This window comes from Chiloscyllium punctatum, chromosome 10 (assembly GCF_047496795.1).
Source record: "Chiloscyllium punctatum isolate Juve2018m chromosome 10, sChiPun1.3, whole genome shotgun sequence".
NCBI lineage: Eukaryota > Metazoa > Chordata > Chondrichthyes > Orectolobiformes > Hemiscylliidae > Chiloscyllium > Chiloscyllium punctatum.
The window spans coordinates 25306189-25331016 of NC_092748.1; the positions used below are offsets into that span (position 1 = coordinate 25306189).

Sequence of the window (24828 nt, forward strand, 5' to 3'; positions counted from 1 at the left end):
GTCTTATGAGGAAAGACTGAGGTTGTTTTTGTTAGAGAGAAGAAGATTAAGAGGTGACTCAATTGAGACATATAAGGTAATCAGAAGGTTAGATAGGGTGGATAGGGAGAGCCTTTTTCCTTGGATGGTGATGGCTAGCACGAGGGGACATAGCTTTAGATTGAGGGGTGATAGATACAGGACAGATGTCAGAGGTAGTTTCTTTACTCAGAGAGTAGTAGGTGCATGGAATGCACTGCCTGCAACAGTAGTAGATTCGCCAACTTACAGGCATTTAAATGGTCATTGGATAATTGTATGGATGAAAATGGAATAGTGTAGGAAAGATGGGTTTTAGATAGGTTTCTTCTCAGATATGTCAGCGCAACATTGAGGGCCGAATGGTGTAATGTTCTATGTTCTATGTTCTATGTTCATGGTAAATACATTTACAGATGACACCAAAATTGGTGGTAAAGTGGACAGTAAAGAAGGTTATCTCAGAGTACAATGGGATCTCGATCAACAGAGGAGTGGCATGTGGAGTTTAATTTGTATAAATGCATGGTATTATATTTTGGTAAAACAAACGTTGGTAGGACTTATACAATTATTGGTAGGTTCCTGGGGAATGTTAGACAGAAGTGGGTACTGCAGATGCTGGAGATCACAGTCAAGATTAGAGTGGTGCTGGAAAAGCACAGCAGGCCAGGCAGTGTCTGAGGAGCAGGAAAATCAGGCTTTCATCAGGAAAGTTGTCAAACGGAGACCTAGGGGTGCAGCTATGTAGTTCCTTGAAAGTGGTGTCACAGGTAGGCAGAGTGGAAAGAAGGCTTGGCTTCATTGGTCACAGCACTGAGTACAGGAGTTGAGACATATTATGGCTGTAAGGCCATACATGGAGTACTGCACACAATTTGGGTCACCCTGTTAAACTGGAAAGGGCAAAAAACGTTTACAAGGGTGTTACTGAGATTGGAGGTTTTGGGTTATAAGGAGAGACTGGATAGCCTGGGGCATAGAAGGCTAAGGAGTGACCTTATAGAGATTTTAAAAATCATGAAGATGAATAGCCAAGGTCTTTTTCCCCAGGATAAGGGAGTCCAGATCCGGAGCACATTGGTTTAATGTGAGAGAGGAAACATTTAAAAGGGACTGAAGGGGCAACTTTTTAACGCACAAGATGATGCATATATGGAACGAGCTGTGAAAGGAAGTGATCAAGGCAAGTATAATTGCAACATTTCAAAGACATTTGGACAGGTATATAGATAGGAATGTTTTGGTGGATATGGGCCAAATGCAGGCAAACAGAACTAGTTCAGTTTAGGAAGGCTGATCAGAATGGATGAGTTGGGCTGAAGGGACTGTTTCCATGTTTTATGACCCTGTGACTCTGTGGCTCACCTCTCCAGCTATCAGTCCTCTGTCTATTGGTCACATCTCCAGCCAACAGTCTCTGTGTATTGGTCATCTCTCCAACTATCAGGCTTTCTCTCTCTGCTGCTCATCCCTCCAGCTATGAGGTACACTGTCTCTCTGTGGCCCACCTGTTCCCACCAGCTATCGATCTCTTTCTCTCTCACCAGCTCTTTTCTCCAGCTATTAAGCTCCCTCTTACTGTATGGCTCACCTCTCCTGCTCTGAGCCTCTCCCTCCCTCGCTTGCTTTGGCTCACATCTCCAGTTATCAGCCTCTCTCTCTGGCTCAACTCCAGAAATTGGGCTTCTCCATCTCTTCTCCTCTATGGGTCACATCTCCAGCTATCACCAGCACTCTCTCCCATTCACTCACCTCTCCAGTTATCAGATTCTCTCTCTGTTGGTCACCTGTTCACATATCAGTCTCTTCCTCTCTAATGCTCCTCTCTCCAGCTATCAGGTACATTCTTCCTATATGGCTTATCACTCCAGCTTTCAGACATGCTCTCTTTGGGCTAACTTGTCTAACTATCTCTCCAGGGTCTACCTAAATGTGGCTCACCTCTTCAGATATCAGACTCTCTCGGTTATGCACAATGCCCCAACTCGCAATACCAATGGCCACAATCTGTTTTTTCTTGGATTGGCTGGTCATCTTACAGTGTCGCACTGACTCTCCAACATGCCTCATCACCCCAGCAAAGGTGCCTCCCGTGATAATCCACGCTCCTGGGAGAAAAACAGAAGTGTAATTGTCAATGGTCAGAGAGAATCTACCACAAGAAGTCAGGCTTTAGATGAGGGAACTGAAAGTAAAATCTACAAGCGTGCAAATGACACAAAGTTGGGTGGATGAGGCAGAGCGTGACTGGTACAAGTTGAGAGACTGTCCAGATGTGTGGTTGATAGTGTGCACAAACGTGGGAGCAAAACCAGAAAGGCAGATTTCTACCTGAATGGCTATAAATAGTGAGAGGGGAACACGCAATGAGGCCTTGGTTTCCAGTACACCATTTGCTGGATGTGAGCATGCAGATGCAGCAGGCAGTGTGTGGTCTTTCATCGTGAGAGGATTTGAGGACAGGGGGAGGGATGTCTTTCTGCAATTAGACAGGGCCTTGATGAGACCACACCACACATGCATTTTTTTATCTCCTTATCTGAGGAAGGATTTTCTGGCTACAGAGGGAATGCAGTAATAGTTGACCAGACTGATTTCTGGGATAGCATGGCTAACCAATGAAAGGAGACAACCTCGGTTAGGACTGTATTCACTGGAGTTTAGAAGAATGAAGGGGATCTTTTAGAAACCTGCAAAATTCAAACAAGACTAGACAGTATAAACACAGAAAGCATGGTCTCCCAGTGACAAGGGAGTCCAGAACAAAGGAGGTCACAATTCAGAGATACATATTTGGCCAGTTTGACTGAAATGATAAGAAATGTCTTCACCCAGAGAGTTGGTGAGCCTGTGGAATTCTGTGCCACAGAAAGCAGTTGAGGCCAAAATGCTACATGTTTTCAAGAAGGAGACAGATATAGTTCTAAAGGAAAAGTGGATCAAAAGACATGGGGAACAAGTGGGAGCAATGTATTGAGTTGAATGATCAGCCATGATGACACTGAATGGCACAGCAGGCTTAAAGGGGCTGAATGGTGAACTCCTGCTGCTATTTTCTATGTCTCTATGTTTGTAAAACAATGAGGACAGAGATGGCAAAACAAAATATGAATATTGTCAAAGTGAAAAGGAACTTTGAAATGAAGAACATGAAATGGAATCACAAAACATTCTGCAAACATATTAAAGGAAGTTAACGAAGAGATCTGGGGACATTATTATACTTGCATATGAGGAATTGTTTGGTTTCACAGAACTTAAGAATTGCTAAGCAGCGAGAGATGACATTGATGCTTTTCATTTTGCATCATCAGGAGTGAAACACAAAAAAACTAATTTTCATGATGATACAATGTATCCACAGAATGACAAGAGAGGACTGATTGCTGACTGACTTGTGCACTGAAATAAATTATTAAGTTTATCGATGAAATGATATTAGGAAGGAGCCTGACAAAATATTTTTAAAAACGGAATAACTTGCAGAAAATTTTGAAATGGCAAATAAATGTCAGCACCAACAAAAGTAGATAGGAAGTACATGAAAAGACTTCTGGATTTGCAAATGGAGTGGACGAAGAAAGGGTTTCAAGGAGTCAGGTTCAATAATCATTAACGCAGCATGGACTAACAAACTTATAACAATATAAACAAAGCAATGGCAATCTAAAGAAACAAAGCCAAGAGCATGTGAAGATTTAAACCCACAAGTGATCCGAATTGCAGCATTAGAGGTCTGTGCCCAATTCTGGTCCAGATATTACAAGTCGCAAAGGTGCAACAAAGATTGAGAAAGGTCTTACTAGAACTGATAATTTGTGAAAAAATCAGCAACATGTTTAAAAATGATGGTTGTACAATACCTGTCGATTGGGCGACTTTAATTAGGCCTCTCTGGAACATGACTCTCAGGCCTCGCTTCAAGTGAAAGTTCTTTGCCCCTCCAGTTACAGAAATGAGAAGATGTGGAGGGTTTAGTCCCCAATACTCAGTCATGAGATGGTAGAGTGTTACTGGAGCAGTGTCATTTGAGACTCGGGCGTACTGAAAAGAAGAGGTGGGCACAAGTGTTAGTAGTGACACGTGCCACTAATCGTGGTAGCCCCGATTTCAGGAGGATCCATCAAGTGACACCAACTGCAATGATTGCACCCTCCTACGATTGGTCACTCAGTGCATCCATCACCATAACCTACCATTGGCCATGAAGGAATGAGTAGACTCTGTGTCAGGCAACTATCGATTTCCAGGCAAACAGCCTTTATTTCTCCTCTCTAGTTTTGTTTCGATTTTGATTGTTGCCATGGTTATCAATAAGGGGAATTAACTTTTAATTTTGTTTTCTTTTGAGTGCCAGAGGAGGAAGCAGACTCACTTCTGCAATGATCTTACTGAATGGTGCAGCAGCAGGCTGAATGGCCTGCTCAGTTTGTGTGTGCCTGTTTGTAAGCCACTTCTCACAGGAGGCCACACACTCTGAGAGTGCAGAAGCACACAAAGTCACGTGAATCCTTCAGCAGCTTAGCTCTGCACAGCTCAGTGGGAACCACAAAACAAATCACTCAATGTCACGGGGTAATATGCACATTGTAAGTAAACAGGAAGTGAGTGATGTAGATTGGTCACCAATGGAGTGTCCCAATTGGAGATTGCAGGATGCTCCGATCTCTGCTGGGTTGGATGCATCTGTTGAAGACAATCCGTAACCAGCAGCAGGAAATATTTGAGGTTCTAAATCATGGAGTCATAGAGTCATACGGCGTGGAAACAGACCCTTCAGTCCAACCAGTCTATACTGACCATACTCCCAAACGAGACTGGTCTCACCTGCCTGTTCTTGGCCTATATTCCTCCAAACTTTTCCTATTCATGAATTTAGCCAAATGTCTTTTAAAATTGTAACCGTATCAAACTTCATAACTTCCTCTGATAATTAATTTCCATACATGAAAAAATACATGTGTAAAATAGTTTACCCCTCAAGTCTTTTTTAAGCAACAGATGGTGACATCTTGAAAAATTTGTGGGCGGCACGGTGGCACAGTGGTTAGCACTGCTGCCTCACAGCGCCAGAGACCCAGGTTCAATTCCCGCCTCAAGCGACTAACTGTGTGGAGTTTGCACGTTCTCCCTGTGTCTGCGTGGGTTTCCTCCGGGTGCTCCGGTTTCCTCCCACAGTCCAAAGATGTGCAGGTCAGGTGAATTGGCCATGCTAAAATTGCCCGTAGTGTTAGGTAAGGGGTAGATGTAGGGGTATGGGTGGGTTGCGCTTCGGCGGGGCAGTGTGGACTTGTTGGGCCAAAGGGCCTGTTTCCACACTGTAAGTAATCTAATCTAAACATGTCCATGTTACAGAGGAGGAAGTGCTGGATGTCTTGAAATGCATAAAAATGAATAAATCCCCAGGACCTGATCAGGTGTACCCTAGAACTCTGTGGGAAGCTAGGGAAGTGATTACTGGGCCTCTTACTGAGATATCTGTATCATCGATAGTCACAGGCGAGGTGCTAGAAGACTGGAAGTTGGCAAACGTGATGCCACTGTTTAAGAAGGGTGGTAAGGACAAGCCAGGGAACTATAGACCAGTGAGCCTGATGTAGGTGGTAGGCAATTGTTGGAGGGAATTCTGTGGGACAGGATGTACATGTATTTGGAAAGGCAAGGACTGATCAGGGATAGTCAACATGGCTTTGTGTGTGGGACATCATGTCTCACAAACTTGACTGAGCTTTTTGAAGAAGTAACAAAGAGGATTGATGAGGGCAGAGCAGTAGATGTGATCTATATGTAAGATGTTCGACAAGGTTCCCCATGAGAGACTGGTTAACATGATTAGATTTCATGGAAAAGAGGGAGAACTAGTCATTTGGATACAGAACTGGCTCAAAGGTAGAAGACAGAGGGTGGTGGTGGAGGGTTGTTTTTTAGATTGAAGGCCTGTGACCAGTGGAGTGCCACAAGGATCAGTGCTGGGTCCACTGCTTTTCATTGATTTTGAATGATTTGGATGTGAGCATAAGAGGTATAGTTAGTAAGTTTGCAGATGACACCAAATTTGGAGTTGTAGTGGACAGTGAAAAAGGTTACCTTGGATTACAACAGGATCTTGACCAGATGGGCCAATGGGTGAGAAGTGGCAGATGGAGTTCAATTTAGATAAATGCGAGGTGCTGCATTTTGGGAAAGCAAATGTTTGCAGGAATTGTACACTTAATGGTAAGGTCGTAGGAAGTGTTGTTGAATAAAGAGACCTTGGAGTGCAGGTTCGTAGCTCCTTGAAAGTGGAGTTGCAGGTAGATAGGCTAGTGAAGAAAGCGTTTGGTATGCTTTCCTTTATTGGTCAGAGTATTGTGTACAAGAGTTGGGAGGTCATGTTGCGGCATTTTTAGAATATTGTGTACAATTCTGATCTCCTTCCTATCGGAAGGATTTTGTGAAACTTGAAAGGGTTCAGAAAAGATTGACAAGGATGTTGCCAGGGTTGGAGGATTTGAGCTATAGGAACAGGTTGAAAAGGCTAGAACTGTTTTCCCTGTAGCGTCAGAGGCTGAGGGGTGATCTCATAGAGGTTTATAAAATCATGAAGGGCATGGATAGGATAAATAGACAAAGTCTATTCCCTGGGGTGGGGGAGTCCAGAACTAGAGGGCATAGGTTTAGGGTGAGAGGCAAGATATAAAAAGGACCTAAGGGGCAACTTTTTCACGCAGAGGGTGGTGTGCGCAGAGGAAATGGTGGAGGCTGGTACAATTATAGCATTTAAAAGGCATCTGAACAGGTACATGAATATTAAAGGTTTAGCGGGATTTGGGCCAAATGCTGGCAAATGGGATATCTGGTCGGCATGGACGAGTTGGACTGAAAGGTCTGTTTCCGTGTTGTACATCTCTATGACTCTATTAATCCAAAGCTGAAGGCCATTATTGTGTGGGCATGGCTTGAAATCCCACTACTGGTGGAATTTAAATTAAATTAATAAATCTGCGATCGAAAGTTAGTCTCAATTTTGGCCACTGTGGAAACGATTGTCCTCATGTCCTGTAGGAGAAAGTGAGGACTGCAGATGCTGGAGATCAGAGCTGAAAATGTGTTGCTGGAAAAGCGCAGCAGAAAACCTGCTGCGCTTTTCCAGCAACACATTTTCAGGTCATGTCCTGTAGGGATGGAAATCCTTACCTGGCATGGGCAACATGCAATTCAAATCCATAGCAATGTGGTTGACTCTTAACTACAAGGGCAATTAGTTCAAGGCCATTAAATTTAGGACACAAATGCCATGTGGTGCTGGCATCCACAATCCATGACAGACCATGGTAACTCTAAGTTGGCTGGATCAAGAACATGGTTGTGGTTGTCAGAGGTCAATCCAGGACATCTCTGCAGGAGTTCCCCAGGCCCAACCATCTTCAGCTGCTTCATCAATGACCTTCCCTCTGTCATAAGGTCAGAGTGGGGATGTTCACCAATTGTAAATTTACAGAATGGTTGCAGTACAAACAAAAGTGATCTCTCCCATTGAGTCTGTATTGGCTCATTGAAGAAGAAATGTAACTTGATCCCTTTCCCATAACTTACACATTCTTCCTTGTCTAATAATGATCTAATTTCCTCATGTAAATTTCAGCGCAAATGTGTCCGCTGCATTCTCAGGCAATATGTTACAGATCATAATCACTGCATGAAAACGTCTCTTCTCATGTCACCATTGCTGCTTCTGACAAATTAAATCTGTACTCCCTGCTTTGTTATCCTTCTATTAATGGGAACACATTCTCTGTATTCACTCTGTCCAGGCCCCTCATGCTGATAAACACCTCAATCAAATCACCTGTCCACTTTCACTTCTTGAAGAAAAACATGCCCAACATCACTGATCTATCTGTGCAACTAAATGTTTTCAGCACTAGAACCATTCATAAATCTTTTCTACCTTGTCTCTAAAGCTGTATCACCTTTGGCCACATAGTGTGCATGACCTGTCAGATACCAAAGCATGTCCAAATGCACCTAGATCTGGGCGATATCCAGGTTTGGGTCTGACAAGTAAAATTCGTACCACACAAATGTCAGACAATTTCCATCCCCGAACAAGACAGAATCTAACCTTCACACCTTGACATTCAGTGGCAATACCATTGACCAGAAACAGAACCAGACTCACCACCTAAATGCAGTTGTTACAAGAACAGGTCGTGGGGCTAGGAATACTGCAGTGAGTAACTCAACACCAAATCACAAGACACAAGTGGGCGGCACGGTGGCACAGTGGTTAGCACTGCTGCCTCACAGCGCCTGAGACCCGGGTTCAATTCCCGCCTCAGGTGACTGACTGTGTGGAGTTTGCACATTCTCGCCTGCTCCGGTTTCCTCCCACAGTCCAAATCTGGTCAGGTCAGGTGAATTGGCCATGCTAAATTGCCTGTAGTGTTAGGTAAGGGGTAAATGTAGGGGTAGGTGAGTTGCACTTCGGCGGGTCGGTATAGACTTGTTGGGCCGAAGGGCCTGTTTATAAACTAAAATCTAATCTAATCTAAAGTCAAGAGTGTGATGGAATACTCTCCACTTGCCTGGATGAGTACAACTCCAGCAGCACTCAGAAGGCTCAACACCATTCAGGACAAAGCAGTCCCACTTGATTGCTACCACTTTTGATGTTCAGGAGCAGCAGTGTTTACAAGACACACTGTAGATGTTCTCCATGGATCCTTAGATAACACTTTCCAAATCTATGAAGGCAAAGAAGGGTAGGGGTTTTTGAGAGGGATGAAGCAGCGTTTGCAACCTTTGGATTAGGGTCTGATCCTCCTGAGGCTCTAGTGTTCTCCAATGTCCAGCACATTAACCATCTGAACACATGATGGAGGGAGGTTCAAAGTTGAAACATTCAGTGGTAGACATGGCCTCAACAGAATGGAAAAAAAATTAGTCACAATTCCTGAATACATCCTGTGAGCAAACACCTGTCATTTATACAGGGAAACAGCTCCAAAGTTTCTGTTTTTAAAGCTTTTCCTGTTGGCAGATGCTCAGTTGCGACTCATTAGGATCCTCCTTCCATTTTTGACCTGATAGCTTGCAGGAAGTGTGTGTAATCGAGTTATAAATAAAATCTTCACTGCTGTTGAATGGCATTGCAAAGCTAAGAGAACCAAAAGTGTTTTACTGAAGACACTGATGCACTGGTAATTTTCACACTTTTAATCTGCCATCCCCTCTCATCACAATCACCTTGCAGCACTTAAAATCCCACCCGAGTTGCTTGAATTGGTCTGATAGGCTGGATATGAGTGACAATAGGAAGGGATGGTGTGGAGTTGCTGGTGCTGGACTGGGGTAGACAAAGTCAGAAGCCACACAACACCTGACTTCGCCTGACAAAGTAACAGTGCTCTGAAAGCTTGTGATTTCAAATAAACCTGTTGGACTATAACTTGATGTCGCGTGACTGATGAACAGGAAGAAAGATCGACAACTAACCTTCTAAATTGAAGGTATAACATGGTCTGGATATATTCACAAACCTTTGCAACCTTCTGCCCTTGTCCTTCAAATACTATGTCTCCAAATGCATCGGTTGGGACTTGCCGGAGGTGTTTCATGGCATTCCATTGCTCACCGTGTAAACGACCCAGGTTAATAGCCTCCTCTCTGTGATGTTCCCTGGGGTATCCGCACTCACATACTGACCTTTGAAGAGAAACACAAGCTGGATCAAATTCCCCAATTGTAGTTCAGGGCAGGTTCCCAGACCCAGCCCCCCTCAAACAAACCATATCCATCAATTCTTTGGTTAATCCACGGGCTGCTGCTGATAACCAAGCAGAGTGATGCCTTCAGGTCTGACAAGCCTTCACGGCCCGGGAGCTGTGTTTAATTATGGCCCACTGCCCATCCTACAAAGTACCAATCATTTCCTACTGACCCCTGCGCTTCACCACCAAGGTCCCCTTCCTGTAACACTTGTTTTAATTGTGGGACGGTGGGCCTCTGAGTCAAGGCTTCTCCTTTTCCCCAGAAACGGGGCTAGGGTTCTCGAGATAAGCAGAAATCCTGGCTCAGTGTGGGTGGCACAGTGACTCAGTGGTTAGCCTTGCTGCCTCACAGCACCAGGGTCCCCAGTTCGATTCCAGCCTTGGGTGACTGTCTGTGTGGAGTTTGCACATTCTCCCTGTGTCTGCGTGGGTTTCCTCCGGGTGCTCTGGTTTCCTCCCACAGTTCAAAGATGTGCAGATCAGGTGAATTGGCCATGCTAAGTTGCCCATAGTGTTAGGTGCATAAGTAAGAGGGAAATGGGTCTGGGTGGGTTACTCTTTGGAGGGTCAGTGTGGACTGGTTGGGCCAAAGGGCCTGTTTCCACATTGTAGGGAGTCTAATCTACAAAAACCTCTAACTTTTTTTTTATTTGAATAGACATATGTGCAGCAGATGGAACTCCAAGGAGCTGGAAGAAGGCTGAGTGTGGATGGGTAGACAGAAGATGAGTAAGGAAACAGGAAAAATGATGTAAAGTTACTGGAGCTGAGAAAGATGGTCCTTGCTAGCCTTGATTTGGTTAATAAGCAGCAGGAGACTGTTTACCTATGTCTCGATTCGTGGGGATATGTGGTCCCGACCACTGAGGTTCATAAAAGTCAATCGCGAGTGAACTTTTTGGGTGGCTTGATCAGTGCTACTGACTGTTCCCTTACGCAGGAGCAGATTACCCCCATCTTGCAAACCCAACCCCTTGCCTCACCCAAACGGACGAGGGCCTTTTTGTGGTTGGTCAATTTTTTGCAGGCAGTGGCTTCCAAATCTTGCAACTTATACTAAAGGCCTTACCTCGTGTTCCTGTGTGAATGCTCCCCTTAAATTTCAGTTGTCTGACTCGGCTACGCTGTCATTTTTTGCCCTCAAAGACGTCTTGGCTACAGCCCCAGCAATGGGACATCCGCTGTGTGACAGACCCTTTCAGTTGTATGTTAGTATAATAGATGAATGTGCCACTGATGTCCTAAAGCAACAACATGGCTACCATCATCAGAATAATAGGCTGGTTATGGTGGGGTTTTCAACTTTCCAAACATAGACTGGGACTGCCATAGTGCTAAGTGTGTAGATAGAGAGGAATTTGTTAAGGGTGTACAAGAAACTTTTCTCATTCAATATGTGGATGTACCTACTGGAGAAAGTGCAAAACTTGACATATTCTTGGGAAATTAGGTTGGGCAGGTGACTGAGGTGTCAGTGGGGGAGCATGTTGGGGCCAGCGATCATAGCATGTTGGCCCCTGGTGCTCACCTTCCACCCTACAAACCTTCGCATCAACCAAATCATCCACCGACATTTCCGCCACCTCCAAAAAGACCCCACCACCAGGGATATATTTCCCTCCCCACCCCTTTCCGCCTTCCGCAAAGACCGTTCCCTCCGTGACTACCTGGTCAGGTCCACACCCCCTTACGACCCACCCTCCCATTCTGGCACTTTCCCCTGCCACCGCAGGAACTGTAAAACCTGTGCCCACACCTCCTCCCTCACCTCTATCCAAGGCCCTAAAGGAGCCTTCCACATCCATCAAAGTTTCACCTGCACATCCACCAATATCATTTATTGTATCCGTTGCTCCCGATGTGGTCTCCTCTACACTGGGGAGACTGGGCGCCTCCTAGCAGAGCGCTTTAGGGAACATCTCCGAGACACCCGCACCAATCAACCAAACCGCCCCGTGGCCCAACATTTCAACTCCCCCTCCCACTCTGCCGAGGACATGGAGGTCCTGGGCCTCCTTCACCGCCGCTCCCTCACCACCAGACGCCTGGAGGAAGAACGCCTCATCTTCCGCCTCAGAACACTTCAACCCCAGGGCATCAATGTGGACTTCAACAGCTTCCTCATTTCCCCTTCCCCCACCTCATCCTAGTTTCAAACTTCCAGCTCAGTTACTGTCTCCTTGACTTGTCCTACCTGCCTATCTTCTTTTCCACCTATCCACTCCACCCTCTCCTCCTTGACCTATCACCTTCATCTCCTCCCCCACTCACCCATTGTACTCTATGCTACTCTCTCCCCACCCCTACCCTCCTCATGCTTCAGGCTCACTGCCTTTATTCCTGATGAAGGGCTTTTGCCCGAAACGTCGATTTCGCTGCTCGTTGGATGCTGCCTGAACTGCTGTGCTCTTCCAGCACCACTAATCCAGTATTTGGTTTTCAGCATCTGCAGTCATTGTTTTTATCTTGCACTATGTCATGGCCTTCCTCACATCTCATCAGACCCAATCTCGCCTGAGCCGCTGTGAGGTCTCGCTGTTGCAGAACCTTTATCTCTCGTTTCACTACTGCTCCATGTTCCTTGAGCAATCCCCTGACAATCTCCCTGACCCTCTGCATGACAGCCTGCTTCAGAATCATTTCCTTCCTGCACCTTGTCTGGATTTGACAGACCTTCCATTTGAAAATCCTGACCTCACATTTTATGTTGATGGCACTTCCTCAGTTTTCCTGGACGGTATCCGGCAGTGAGGCTACGCTATTGTAACTGACACTGCCGATCAGGAGTCTGCTGCCTTTCAGACCCTGTCTCAGCACAGAAAGCCGAGCATTTGCACTCACCTGAGTTTGTAAAAAAACTGAGTTTGTATTCTGGCCACTGATAAAATTGCCAACGTATTCCAGTGATGCATTTGGTGTTGCCCATGACTTTGGGCGCCCCTGGCAGCAACGAGGCTTCCTCACTCCTGTAGGGACCCCCATTCAAAATGCTCTTTGGGCTAAAAATCTCCTTGATTCTATTCTGCTTCCTCATCAACTGGCTGTTACTAAATGCACTGCACACACAAGGAGGGTTACTCCCGTACAATTATGAAATCTCCATGCAGACTCAACTGCTAAGAAGGTGGCCGCATCAGCCATTTTAGTTGTTCCAACTGAGGGAATCAGGCTCCCAATCAGGAACGAAAGGCAAGCCAGATCTAACTGCGATGCAAACTTCACAGAGGGACGCCTCTAAATCTGAACATACACTTTGGAAGTCGATGGGGTGTTCACGCTCCTCGACACGAAACCTCTGGCTAACACCGGTAGGTCAATTCTTTATTGCTAGTGCAAGTGGTTTAGATGTTGTGGACTTGAATGTTTCAGTCATGGTAATGTGAAGTTATCCTTCAATCGGACCTGATGTCTTGCATCACTATGTAATGTCGCTAGCAATTACATAATGTGTCATAAACTCATTGTGTTTCCGAAGGCTGAGCCTATCTTCTACTTGGAGACCAAGGGGGATCTTAAAGAGATCATGACAGGCATAGATAGGGTGAATGCTCACAGTCTTTTTCCCAGGATTGTGGAATCAAGGACGAGTGGGAATCAGTTCAAGGTAAGAGGGGAAAGAATAAATGGGAACCTGACGGGCAACTTTTTTACACAGAGGGTGGTACGCATACAGAATGAGCTGCCAGCAGAAAGTGATTAAGGTGAGTACTTAAACAACATTTGAAAGGCATTTGGACAAATACATGGATAGGAAAAGTTTAGAAGGGTATGGGCCAAGTGCAGGGAAATAGGATTAGCGTGGATGGACATTCTGGTCGGTATAGACAAGTTTGGGTTGAAGGGCCTCTCTCCATACTGTAGGACTCTATGATTCTGACTCTATGGCAATGAGAAGAGGGACGGTTAATACAGGACTGAAGGTGTTATATCTGAATGCACGCAGTTTAAGGAATAAGGTAAATGAGCTTGAGGCACAAATTGAAATTTTAAAAATCACACAACACCAGGTTATAGACCAACAGGTCCTTCATGAAAGAGCACCACTACAAAAGCTAGTGTGCTTCCAATTAAACCTGTTGGACTATAACCTGGTGTTGTGTGATTTTTAACTTTGTACACCTCAGTCCAACACCGGCATTTCCAAATCAGATTGAAATTGACATGGTGAGCATCACAGAGATTAGATTAGATTACTTCCAGTGTGGAAACAGGCCCTTCGGCCCAACAAGTCCACACCGCCCCGCCGAAGCGTACCCACCCATACCCCTACATCTACATCTACATCTACATCGACCCCTTACCTAACACTACGGGCAATTTAGCATGGCCAATTCACCTGACCTGCACATCTTTGGACTGTGGGAGGAAACCGGAGCACCCGGAGGAAACCCACGCAGACACGGGGAGAACGTGCAAACTCCACACAGTCAGTCGCCTGAGGCGGGAATTGAACCCGGGTCTCCGGCGCTGTGAGGCAGCAGTGCTAACCACTGTGCCACCATGCCGCCCATATGAATGAAAGGGGATCAGGATTGGGAGCTGAATGTTCAAGGGCACACAGGTATGCACTGCTTTTCCAATGTTCGCTTTATGCAATTTTGCTTTTACGAACGACTTATATTAGTACCTGTTTTCGCAAATCTGAAGAGGATTTTTGCTTTATTGAAAAACTACAATATTATTTCCCATATAAACCATGGACTTTACGGCATTTCTGGTTTATGAAAGGTTTCCTGGGAGCACTCTACTTTTGGATAGCGGGGACGAATTATGCATTCTATTGAAAAGATAGGCAGGTGGGCAGAGGGTGTGGGGTTACCTTATGAGTAAGAAATTAAATTAAATCAAAAATAAAAAACAAAGGAGGGCCAGATGGTGTAGAATTGGTATGGGTAGAATTGAGGAGCTGCAAAGGTGAACAAAAACCATAGTTGCAGTTATGTACAGGCCTCTAAACAGTAGTCAGGAGCTGGAGCCCATGAATGCAGAGTTCTGAGCGAATGGTAAGATTCTTGGCATTGTAGATGAGCAGAGAGATCCAAGTGTCCATGTACATAGATCCCTCAGAGTATCCACCCAAGTTGATGGGGCTGTTAAGAAGGCATATGATGTGTTAGCTTTTATTGGTAGAGGGATCGAGTTTTGAAGCCACATGGTGATGCTGCAGCTGAACAAAACTCTGGTGCGGCCGCACTTGGAGTATTGTGTACAGTTCTGGTCACCATATTAGGAAGGATGTTGAAGATTTGGAAAGGGGTCAGAGGAGATTTACTAGGATGTTGCCTGGTGTGGAGAGAAGGTCTTGTGAGGAAAGGCTGAGGGACGAGGTGACTTAAATGAGACATATAAGTTAATCAGAGGGTTAGATCGGGTGCACAGTGAGAACCTTTTTCCTTGGGTGGTGATGGCTAGCACGAGGGGACATAGCTTTAAATTGAGGGGTGATAGATGTGGGACAGATGTCAGAGGGAGTTTTTTTACTCAGAGTAGTGGAGGTATGGAACGCCCTGCCTGAAACAGTAGCAGACTCACCAACTTCCCGTCATTTAAATGGTCATTGGATCGGCATATGGACAAGGATGGAATAGTGTAGGTTAGATGGGGGGTTTCAGATTCGTTTCACAGGGTGGCACAGCATCAAGGGCTGAAGGGCCTGTACTTCACTGTAATCTTCAATATTCAGTGTTCTATGTATCTGGTGATAGAACAGATGTGTAGAAAAGGCAAAATTACAGTGATCATTAGTGATTTCAATATGTACGCGGACTGGGAATATCAGGTTGGTCGTGGATTGCAAGAAAGGAAATCTGTGGAATGTCTGTTTGGAGCAACTTGTGGTGGAGCCCACTAGGGAACAGGCAAGACTGGATTTAGTGTTGTGCAGTGAGGCAGACCTGATAAGGGAGCTTAAGGTGAAGGAACCTTTAGGAGGTAGTGGTCCTAATATGATTGAATTTGCTCTGCAATTTGAGAGGGAGAAGATAGAATCAGAGGTAACGGTATTACAGCTGAATAAAGGCAACTAGAGATGCATGAGGGAAAAGCTGGATAGAACTGACTGGGAGTGGAATCAAGCAGGAAAGAGAGCGGAACAGCAATGGCAGCAGTTTCTGGGAGTAATTCAGGAGACAGAGCAAAAATTCATCCCCAGGCAAAAGCAAACACACTAAAGGGAGGATGAGGCAATCATGGCTGAATAGGGGAGTCAGGGATAGCATAAAAACAAAAGAGAAAGCATATAATGCCAAGAAGGGCAGTGGGAAACCAGAGGATTGGGAAACTTACAAAGACCAACAGAGGACAACAAAAAAAGAAATAAGGAGGGAGAAGATTAAATATGAGGGTAAGCTAGCCAGGAATATAAAAGAGTTTCCTTAGATATATAAAGAGCAAAAGAGAGGGAAAAGTGGACATTGGACCACTGAAAAATGATGCTGGGGAGATAGTAGTGGGGAACAAGGAAATGGCTGAGAAACTGAATAATTACTTTGCGCCAATCTTCATGGAAGAAATGACAAATAATAGTCCAAGAATTCTAGAGAGTGAGGGGGCAGCACTGAGTATGGTGGCCATCACCAAGGAGAAAGTGTTAGAAAAACTGAATGGCCTGAAGGTGGATAAATAACCTGGACCAGATGGACTACACCCCAGAGTTCTCAGGGAGATAGCTGAAGAGATAGTGGAGACTTTAGTGGTAACCTTTCAGGAATCACTAGAATCAGGAAGGGTCCCAGAGGACTGGAAAATTGTTAACATGACACCCCTCTTTAAAAAGGGAGTACGGCAAAAGAGGAAAAATTACAGACAGATTGGCCTAACCTTGGTCGTGGGTAAGATGCTTGGTCGTGGGTTGAGATTTCTGAATACTTGGAAGTGTATGGTAAAATAGGGTAAAGTCAGCATGGTTTCATCAAGGGGAGGTCATGCATGACAAATCTGCTAGAATTCTTTAAGGAAGTAATGAGCAGGTTAGACCAAGGAAAGTTATCAATCTGGACTTCAATTCAGTCTTTGACAAGGCGTACACAGAAGGCAACTGAGTAAGATAAGGGCCCATGGCTGTCTGGCAGAGAGTAGAGAGTGGGGATTAAAGGGTCCTTCTCAGGATGGCAGCTGGTGACAAGTGGTGGTCTGTAAGGTTCAGTGTTGAGACCATAATTTTTTATACATTAACCATCTGGATGAAGGAACTGAGGGCATTCTGGAGAAGTTTGCAGACGATACAAGGATATGTTGAGGGACAGGTAGCATTGAGGAGGAGGGGAGGATGCAGAAGGATTTGGACAGGTTAGGAGAGAGGGCAAAGAAGTGGCAGATGGAGTACAATGTGGAAAAGTGTGGGGTCTAAATGGGGAGATAATTCAGAGGTCAGCAGTGCAAAGAGACTTGAGAGTTGTAGTCCAGGATTCTCACAAGGTAAACTTGCAGGTTGAGTCAGAAGTAAGGAAGGTTTTGGCCTTCCTGTTTGGAGAGGCACACCAGGTCAGCTACTTTCCCCCCAACCCCATGCCCCCTCCCACACATCTCTCAGCCCCCAGCCCACAAGCCTCATTCCTGATGAAGGGCTTATGCCCAAAATATCGAATTCTGCCTGACCTGCTGTGCTTTTCTAGCAACACACTCTTGAATCTGATCTCCAGCATCTGTAGTCCCCACTTTCTCCTCATTTATTTGAAGAGGATTTGAATGTAAAAGCAGAGATGTAGTACTGAGGGTCTGTAAATGCTCTGGTCAGACCACATTTGGAGTACAGTGCGCAGCCTTGGGCCCCATATCCCAGGAAGGATGGACTGGCCTTGAAGCGTGTTCAGACTCCTTATTAAAGGAGTGGAAAGGAAGATGGATGAAGATTTGCCATCTGAGGTAGTTTGGGTTGAGGTTAGGAATAGGAGAGGTGAGGTCACCCTGTTAGGAGTCTTTTACAGGCCTCCTAATAGTCCTAGAATCGTTGAAGAAAGGATTGCGAAGATGATTCAGGAGAAGAGTGACAGTAATAGGGTGATTGTTATGGGAGACTTTAACTTTCCTGATATTGATTGGGAAAGCTATAGCTCAAGTTCGTTAGATGGGTCAGTGTTTGTGCAATGTGTGCAGGAGAGTTTCCTGACACAATATGTAGATAAGCCAACAAGAGGTGAGGCCATACTGGATTTGGTTCTGGGTAACGAACCAGGCCAGGTATTAGAACTAGAGGTAGGTGAGCACTTTGGGGACAGTGACCACAATTCGGTGATTTTTAGTCTCGTGATGGGGAGGGATAAGTGTGTACTACAGGGCAAGAGTTATAGCTGGGGGCAGGGAAATTATGATGCGTTGAGGCATGACTTAGGATGTGTGGATTGGAAAAGTAGATTCCAAGGCAAGAGCGTAATTGATATGTGGAACTTGTTCAAGGAGCAACTATTGAGTGTCCTTGATAAGTACGTACCTATCAGGCAGGGAGGAAAGGGTCGTGTGAAGGAGCCGTGGTTTAATAAGGAGTTGGAATCCCTTGTTAAATGGAAGAGGGCGGCCTTTGTAAAGATGAGGCGTGAAGGTTCAATAGGGGCGATTGAGAGTTATAAGGTAGCCCGGAAGGACCTGAAGAGAGAGCTAAGAGCAGCAAGGAGGGGACATGAAAGGTCCTTAGTTGGTAGGATTAGGGAAAACCCTAAGGCTTTCTATAGGTATGTTAGGAATAAAAGAATGACTAGGGAAGGAATAGGTCCAATCAAGGATAGTAATGGGAAGTTGCGTGTGGAGGCTGAAGAGATTGGGGAGGCGCTGAATGAATACTTTTCGTCAGTATTCACTCAGGAACAGGACATTGTTGTCGATATGAATACTGAGGCACGAATAAGTAGAATGGATGGCTTTGAGATATGTAGAGAAGAGGTGTTGGAAATTCTGGCAAGGGTGAAAATAGATAAGTCCCCTGGGCCTGATTGCATTTATCCTAGGATTCTCTGGGAAGCAAGGGAGGAGATTGCAGAGCCATTGGCCTTGATTTTTGTGTCCTCTTTGTCTACAGGAGTAGTGCCAGAGGACTGGAGGCTAGCAAACGTGGTTCCCTTGTTCAAGAAGGGGAGTAGGGATAATCCTAGTAACTATAGGCCAGTGAGTCTCACTTCTGTTGTGGGCAAAGTCTTAGAGAGAATTATAAGGGATAGGATTTATGCACATCTGGATAAGAATGATGTGATCAAGGATAGTCAGCATGGTTTTGTGAAGGGCAGGTCGTGCCTCACAAACCTTATTGAATTCTTTGAGAAGGTGACGAAGGAGGTAGATGAGGGGAAAGCGGTAGATGTAGTATATATGGATTTTAGTAAGGCGTTTGATAAGGTCCCCCATGGTAGGCTACTGCAGAAAATACAGAGATATGGCATTGAGGGTGAGTTGGAGGTTTGGATTAGGAATTGGCTCTCTGGAAGAAGACAGAGGGTAGTAGTTGATGGCAAAGATTCATCTTGGAGTGCCGTCACTAGTGGTGTTCCGCAAGGATCTGTTTTGGGACCATTGCTGTTTGTCATTTTTATAAATGACCTGGAGGAAGGGTTAGAAGGTTGGGTGAGCAAGTTTGCGGATGATACGAAAGTCGGAGGAGTTGTAGACAGTGAGGAAGGATATGGCAGGTTACAGCGGGATATAGAGAAGCTGCAGAGCTGGGCAGAAAGGTGGCAAATGGAGTTCAATGTAGCTAAGTGTGAAGTGATTCACTTTGGTAAGAGTAATAAAAAGATGGATTACTGGGCTAATGGTAGACTACTTGGTAGTGTGGAAGAGCAGAGGGATCTTGGTGTCCATGTACACAGATCTCTGAAAGTTGCCACCCAGGTAAATAGTGCAGTGAAGAAGGCATATGGCGTACTGGCTTTTATTGGTAGAGGAATTGAGTTCCGGAGTCCTGAGGTCATGCTGCAGTTGTATAAGACTCTGGTGCGGCCGCTTCTGGAATATTGTGTGCAGTTTTGGTCGCCATACTATAGGAAGGATGTGGAGGCACTGGAACGGGTGCAGAGGAAGTTTACCAGGATGTTGCCTGGTATGGTAGGAAGATCCTATGAGGAAAGGCTGAGGCACTTGGGGTTGTTTTCTTTGGAGAAAAGAAGGTTTAGGGGTGATTTGATAGAGGTGTACAAGATGATTAGGGGTTTAGATAGGGTTGACAGTGAGAACCTTTTTCCGCGTATGGAGTCAGCTATTACAAGGGGGCATAGCTTTAAATTAAGGGGGGGTAGATATAGGACTGATGTTAGGGGTAGGTTCTTCACTCAGCGAGTCGTAAGATCATGGAATGCCCTGCCAGTAGCAGTAGTGGACTCTCCCTCTTTATGGGTATTTAAGCGGGCATTGGATAGGTATATGGAGGATAGTGGGTTAGTGTAGGTTAGGTGGGCTTTGATCGGCGCAACATCGAGGGCCGAAGGGCCTGTACTGCGCTGTATTGTCCTATGTTCTATGTTCTAGAGGAGATTCATGAGATTGGTCCCAGGAATGAAAAGCTTAACATGTGAGGAACGCTTGAGGACTGTCTACTCGATGGAGTTTAGAAGGATGGGGGGGGGGAATCTAATTGAAACAAACAGAATACTGACTGATCTGGACAGAGCAGATGTTGGGAAGATGTTTCCATTGGTCTAGGACCCGAGGGCACAGCCTTGATTAAATGTCGGAGCAGACTCGATGGGCTTAATGGCCTAATTTCTAAGTCTTATAGTCTTATGGTAAGGGAGTCTCTACCTTCAGCTGTTGGAATACTAGAGTGTTTACCGTCAGTGTTTCTTGAAGGAGACATGGACATTCCTGTGTGCATACTGGCTGGGAGATGACTTCCAATTGTGTTTGTGGTCAACGTGTACCTGTTATTTCCAAGATAATAGATAACTTCGAAATTTTATGAACCGGAGTAATTCCTAGCATCATTCTGAGGGCTCTGCAGAATCTCATAAGTCTTGACACACCATCGAATCAAAGCAGGGGTTGAAACAAGCTAAATTAATTCCGCACCAGCATGCAAAAGGCTAATCTGCCTGAGAGAATAAATAAAGCTGGATTTTTTCTATTCTTTTGTGGTAGGTGGGCGCCACTGTCTGGCCAGCATTTACTGTCCATCCCTAGTTGTTCTTGAGAAGGTGATAGTGAACTGTCCTCAAGACAGCATCAAGCTTTCCACCCCATCAGTGTGCATTTCGCTTATGTGGATCTGTGGTGAGAGGACTATGCCAGCTACCATGACTCATGTATCCTTGAGCACTCCCAGATGCCAGAGATGTCTGGTCCACCAGAACCACTGGAAGGTGATAAGGCTTACCCATGGAAGCTTAAAGCCAACTGGGATACTCATCGGCAGTATCTCAGCTGTGGAGGTCTATACATGTGCTGGCCCTGAGGCTGCTTGATCTTTATCAGTAAATCAGACTTTTCGACTCCTTTTGTACTCCATCATCTTTGTATATAGTAGGTTCTCAAACACGGAGTCTCTCTCATTCCCAACTGGTGTCTCCTTTTATCCTCTGATAAGTAACATCACCAGGATTTAGAGGAACCTTATTTTACAACTGCATTATGAGCAAATTTGGTTTTATTGACGACCCAGCTGCTCTCAGTTATTTATTGCGAATGTGACTCCAGAAATGACCAGATTATTTTGGATCCTTCCATTTTCCAGCTGTCTCAGGTGGGATGTAAGAGGAGAACACAGATGCCAATCAGCATTTCAACTTTGTGGAGCTGCAAATGGTGCTACACAGTCAGCAATCACTGCATCAGTGCAGTGATATCTCAGCAAGCTTATGGAAATTGCTGAATGCAAGAGAAAGGCTGAAATTTTGTTTTGGGTGGTTTGATCTGTGAGTGGGATTAATTAATTATATTGTTCATCTGTGACCACAGTGGAAATAAGTCAATTCACTTTTCACGTCACCCTTAATTGAACATCAAAATGGAAACTGGAATTTTGTATTAGTGATGAAGCTTGTGATCTATTTGTTCCAGATACAGGCAACCCAATAATTCACTTCTCTGTCTTACCCAGCAGTCTGTCTCTCGAAAAAATAGATGCACTCCTTTTTCCTGATGTTGTCACGAATCCATTTCCTGAACTGGTCCTGAAGCAAATAAACGGTTAAATAAATTAAGTTCTGGTCATGGTTTTCTAATGGAAAAAATTTGATTCAGCATTTTAATTCTGTTCATTTGAATGAGGATCAATCAATTTCTCAAATTCAACTTCATCCTTCTATCTAATATCGTTTTGTAAAGCCTGCTTACTTACAAATAACAAAATATCTCATATGACCATAACAAATCGGAAAAGGAGTTGGCCATTTGGCCCCTCCAGCCTGCACTGTGATGGCTGATCCAACATTCCTCACCTCCACTTCTTGTCCCTTTCCCATTAATCCTTGATTCTCCGACTGATAAGCTGTCTGTCTCAGTGTTAATATACGCAAGGACTCTGCCTTTGCAGCTTTCTATAGTCAGCAGTTCCAAAGACTCTCAATCCTCTGAGAGAAGAAATTCCTCTTTTTTTAATGCCCATGTCATCTGTGTGCAGGTGTCGGACACAGTGAAAAAGAAATGTGTAAATCTTAATTTATATTCCAGCAACAGGAAGAGAGGAAACACCCGAGTGGCCAGTGACAAGCAGTGCCCTTCTCAGACGGCAATGCTGCGTGATCAAATAGTGAAGGGGAGGGCAGGGATTAGATCAGAATAGAGCTGGGGAGGGAATTAATGCAGTCCACTCCCTGCAGTGCCCACCTTTCCCTAAAAATCTCGAGGGTGTTGGTGGACACCACGTGCTCCTTCTCCAGGGACACCCGGGCTCTGACATAACTGCGGCAGAGGGGCAGGCAATCGGCCCTTATAATCCCCTCCACGGCCCGCTGCCTGGACCTGGTTATGACCTGTTTGGCAGGCCCAGGAGCAGACCCATGAGGAGATTGTCTGACCTACCCTCCCCCCTCCGTACCGCGTGCCCAAAGATCATGAGCGTGGGACTGAAGTGCAGCCAAAAACAGAGGAGAAGGATTTTGAGAAAATCAAAAAGGGAGTGCAGACACTCACATCCAATATATACATGGTGCACGGACTCCACAGCACCACAGAACAAGCAATTGGGCTGGGAGTTCGTGAACCAATGCAATCTGTGGTTGCGGGGGACCACTGCGTGCAGCACTCTCCACCCCAGGTCCCTGAAAGAGAGCGGGAGAACTCCCGCATAGAGAGCCCTCCACAGGGGGTCCTCACCATCGGGTGGCAAGAAATTCCTCTTCACATTAGTTTGATATCAGTGCCCCTTTATTCTGAATGTATATCCGAGACTGTCTTATGAGGAGAAACAGCCTCTCAGCATTTAACCTTGTTAACCCCATTAAAAATCCTTATTATTTCAATGAGATCACCTCTCATTCTTCTAAATACTAGTGAGTAGTGCTCCAACCTATTTAAACTTTGCTTATAAGGTAATGTTTCCATTACTGGGCATCATCTAGTGACCTTCTATGAACCACCTCCAACAGAATTATAATCTTCCTTAAATAAGAGCACCAAAATGGCTCACTGTACTCGAGGTGTGTTTGGAGGTCATTTAGTTCAGTTGGCTGGACAGCCCGTTTGTGATGCTTGGAGAGCGACAAAAAAACTGCAGATGCTGGAATCTAAAACAGACAGGCAAGAAGCTGAAAGAATATAACAAGCCAGACAACGTCAGGAGGTGTAGAAGTCGATGTTTTGGGTGTAACCCTTCAGGACTGGGGGTAGGTTGAGGGGGGCTGCAGATAAATGGGAAGGTTGGGCAGGATGGTGAGGTGGGGATAGGTGAAGACAGGTAGAGGGTATGACCTGGTTGGTCAATGGGAGGAACGGATCTGGTTGGTGGCAGGGAGCAGTGGCAGTGAGGGGGACGGTCTGGGAAGGGAGTCGGGGGATAGGCAAGGAGATTATTTGAAATTGGAGAATTCAGTGTTGAGTCCTCTGGGCTGTAGGGTGCCCAGACGGAAGATGAGGTGTTGTTCCTCCAATAGGCACCGTGGTTTGTTTTGACAATGGAGGAGGCCAAGGATGGTCATGTTGGAAAAGGATTGGTTGGGTGAATTGAAATGGGCACTGACTGGGGAGTCTGGTCCAGCCGACTGGACCTCCTCGAACGGTCTCAATCCGAACTGTAGGGATTCTATGATTTTTCTATGATGGCACATTCTAATGAGAGTGCGGACCTTTGGTCTATAAGACTATGTGTCTTTATCTTTAGGTGTGGTGTCACCAGCACTTTGTACAGTTGCAATAAGACTTCCCTACTCTAATACCAAAACCATCGTGAAATAAAGACCAACATTTCATTCGCCTTTCTAATTACCTGCTGCACCTGTGTGTAGAAATACCACCAATCCCTTTTGTGCTGCAGTTTTTCTCCTTAGAGTCAGAGAGTCCTACAGCATGGAGACAGGCTCTTTGGTCCAAACTGGTCCATGCCATCCAAAATGCTTGTCCGCGCTAACCCCATTTCCCTGCACTTTGCCCATGTCCTACTGATCCTTTCCTATCCACGTATTTATCAAAATGCCTTTTAAATGTTGTTAAAGTACCCATCGCAACCATCTCCACTGGCAACTCATTCCATATGTGTACCACCCTCTGTCCCTTAGGATCCCTTTTATTCTTTCCCCTCTAACCTTAAACTGATGCCCTCTAGTCCTCGATTCCCCAACCCTGGGAACCCTATCCAATGTTCCCATGATCTTGCACATCTCCATAAGGGCCCCCCTCAGTCTCCTACACTCTAAAGAGAAACATACTAGCTTGCCTAACTTCTCGCTAGAATTCAGACCATTGAGTCCAGGCATATTATTGCAAATTTCTTCTGCACTCTTTCCAGTTTAATAATGTCCTTCTCATAAAAAGGTGACCAAAACTGAACACAATACTCCAAGTGTGGCCTCACCAACGTCCTGTACAACTGCAACATAACTTCTCAACATCTATACTCAGTGCCCTCACTGATGAAGGATACTGTACCAAAAGTCATCTTCTCTGCCCTGCCTACCTGTGACTCCACTTTCAGAGAACTGTG

The 24828-nt window shown here is 45.3% G+C and overlaps 1 protein-coding gene across 2 annotated transcripts in view; it reads right to left on the minus strand.

Moving 5' to 3' along the window:
* Positions 1 to 24828, minus strand: part of trpm2 (transient receptor potential cation channel, subfamily M, member 2) — a 186221-nt gene that overhangs the window by 133978 nt on the left and 27415 nt on the right. For both annotated transcript variants that reach the window (XM_072578733.1, XM_072578735.1), the window contains exons 4-7: positions 21786 to 21862; positions 9543 to 9708; positions 3885 to 4065; positions 1963 to 2129 (exon numbers count right to left, since the gene is read on the minus strand). In XM_072578733.1, the coding sequence (XP_072434834.1) occupies positions 1963 to 2129; positions 3885 to 4065; positions 9543 to 9708; positions 21786 to 21862 (591 nt within the window). The remainder of the gene's footprint in view (positions 1 to 1962; positions 2130 to 3884; positions 4066 to 9542; positions 9709 to 21785; positions 21863 to 24828) is intronic.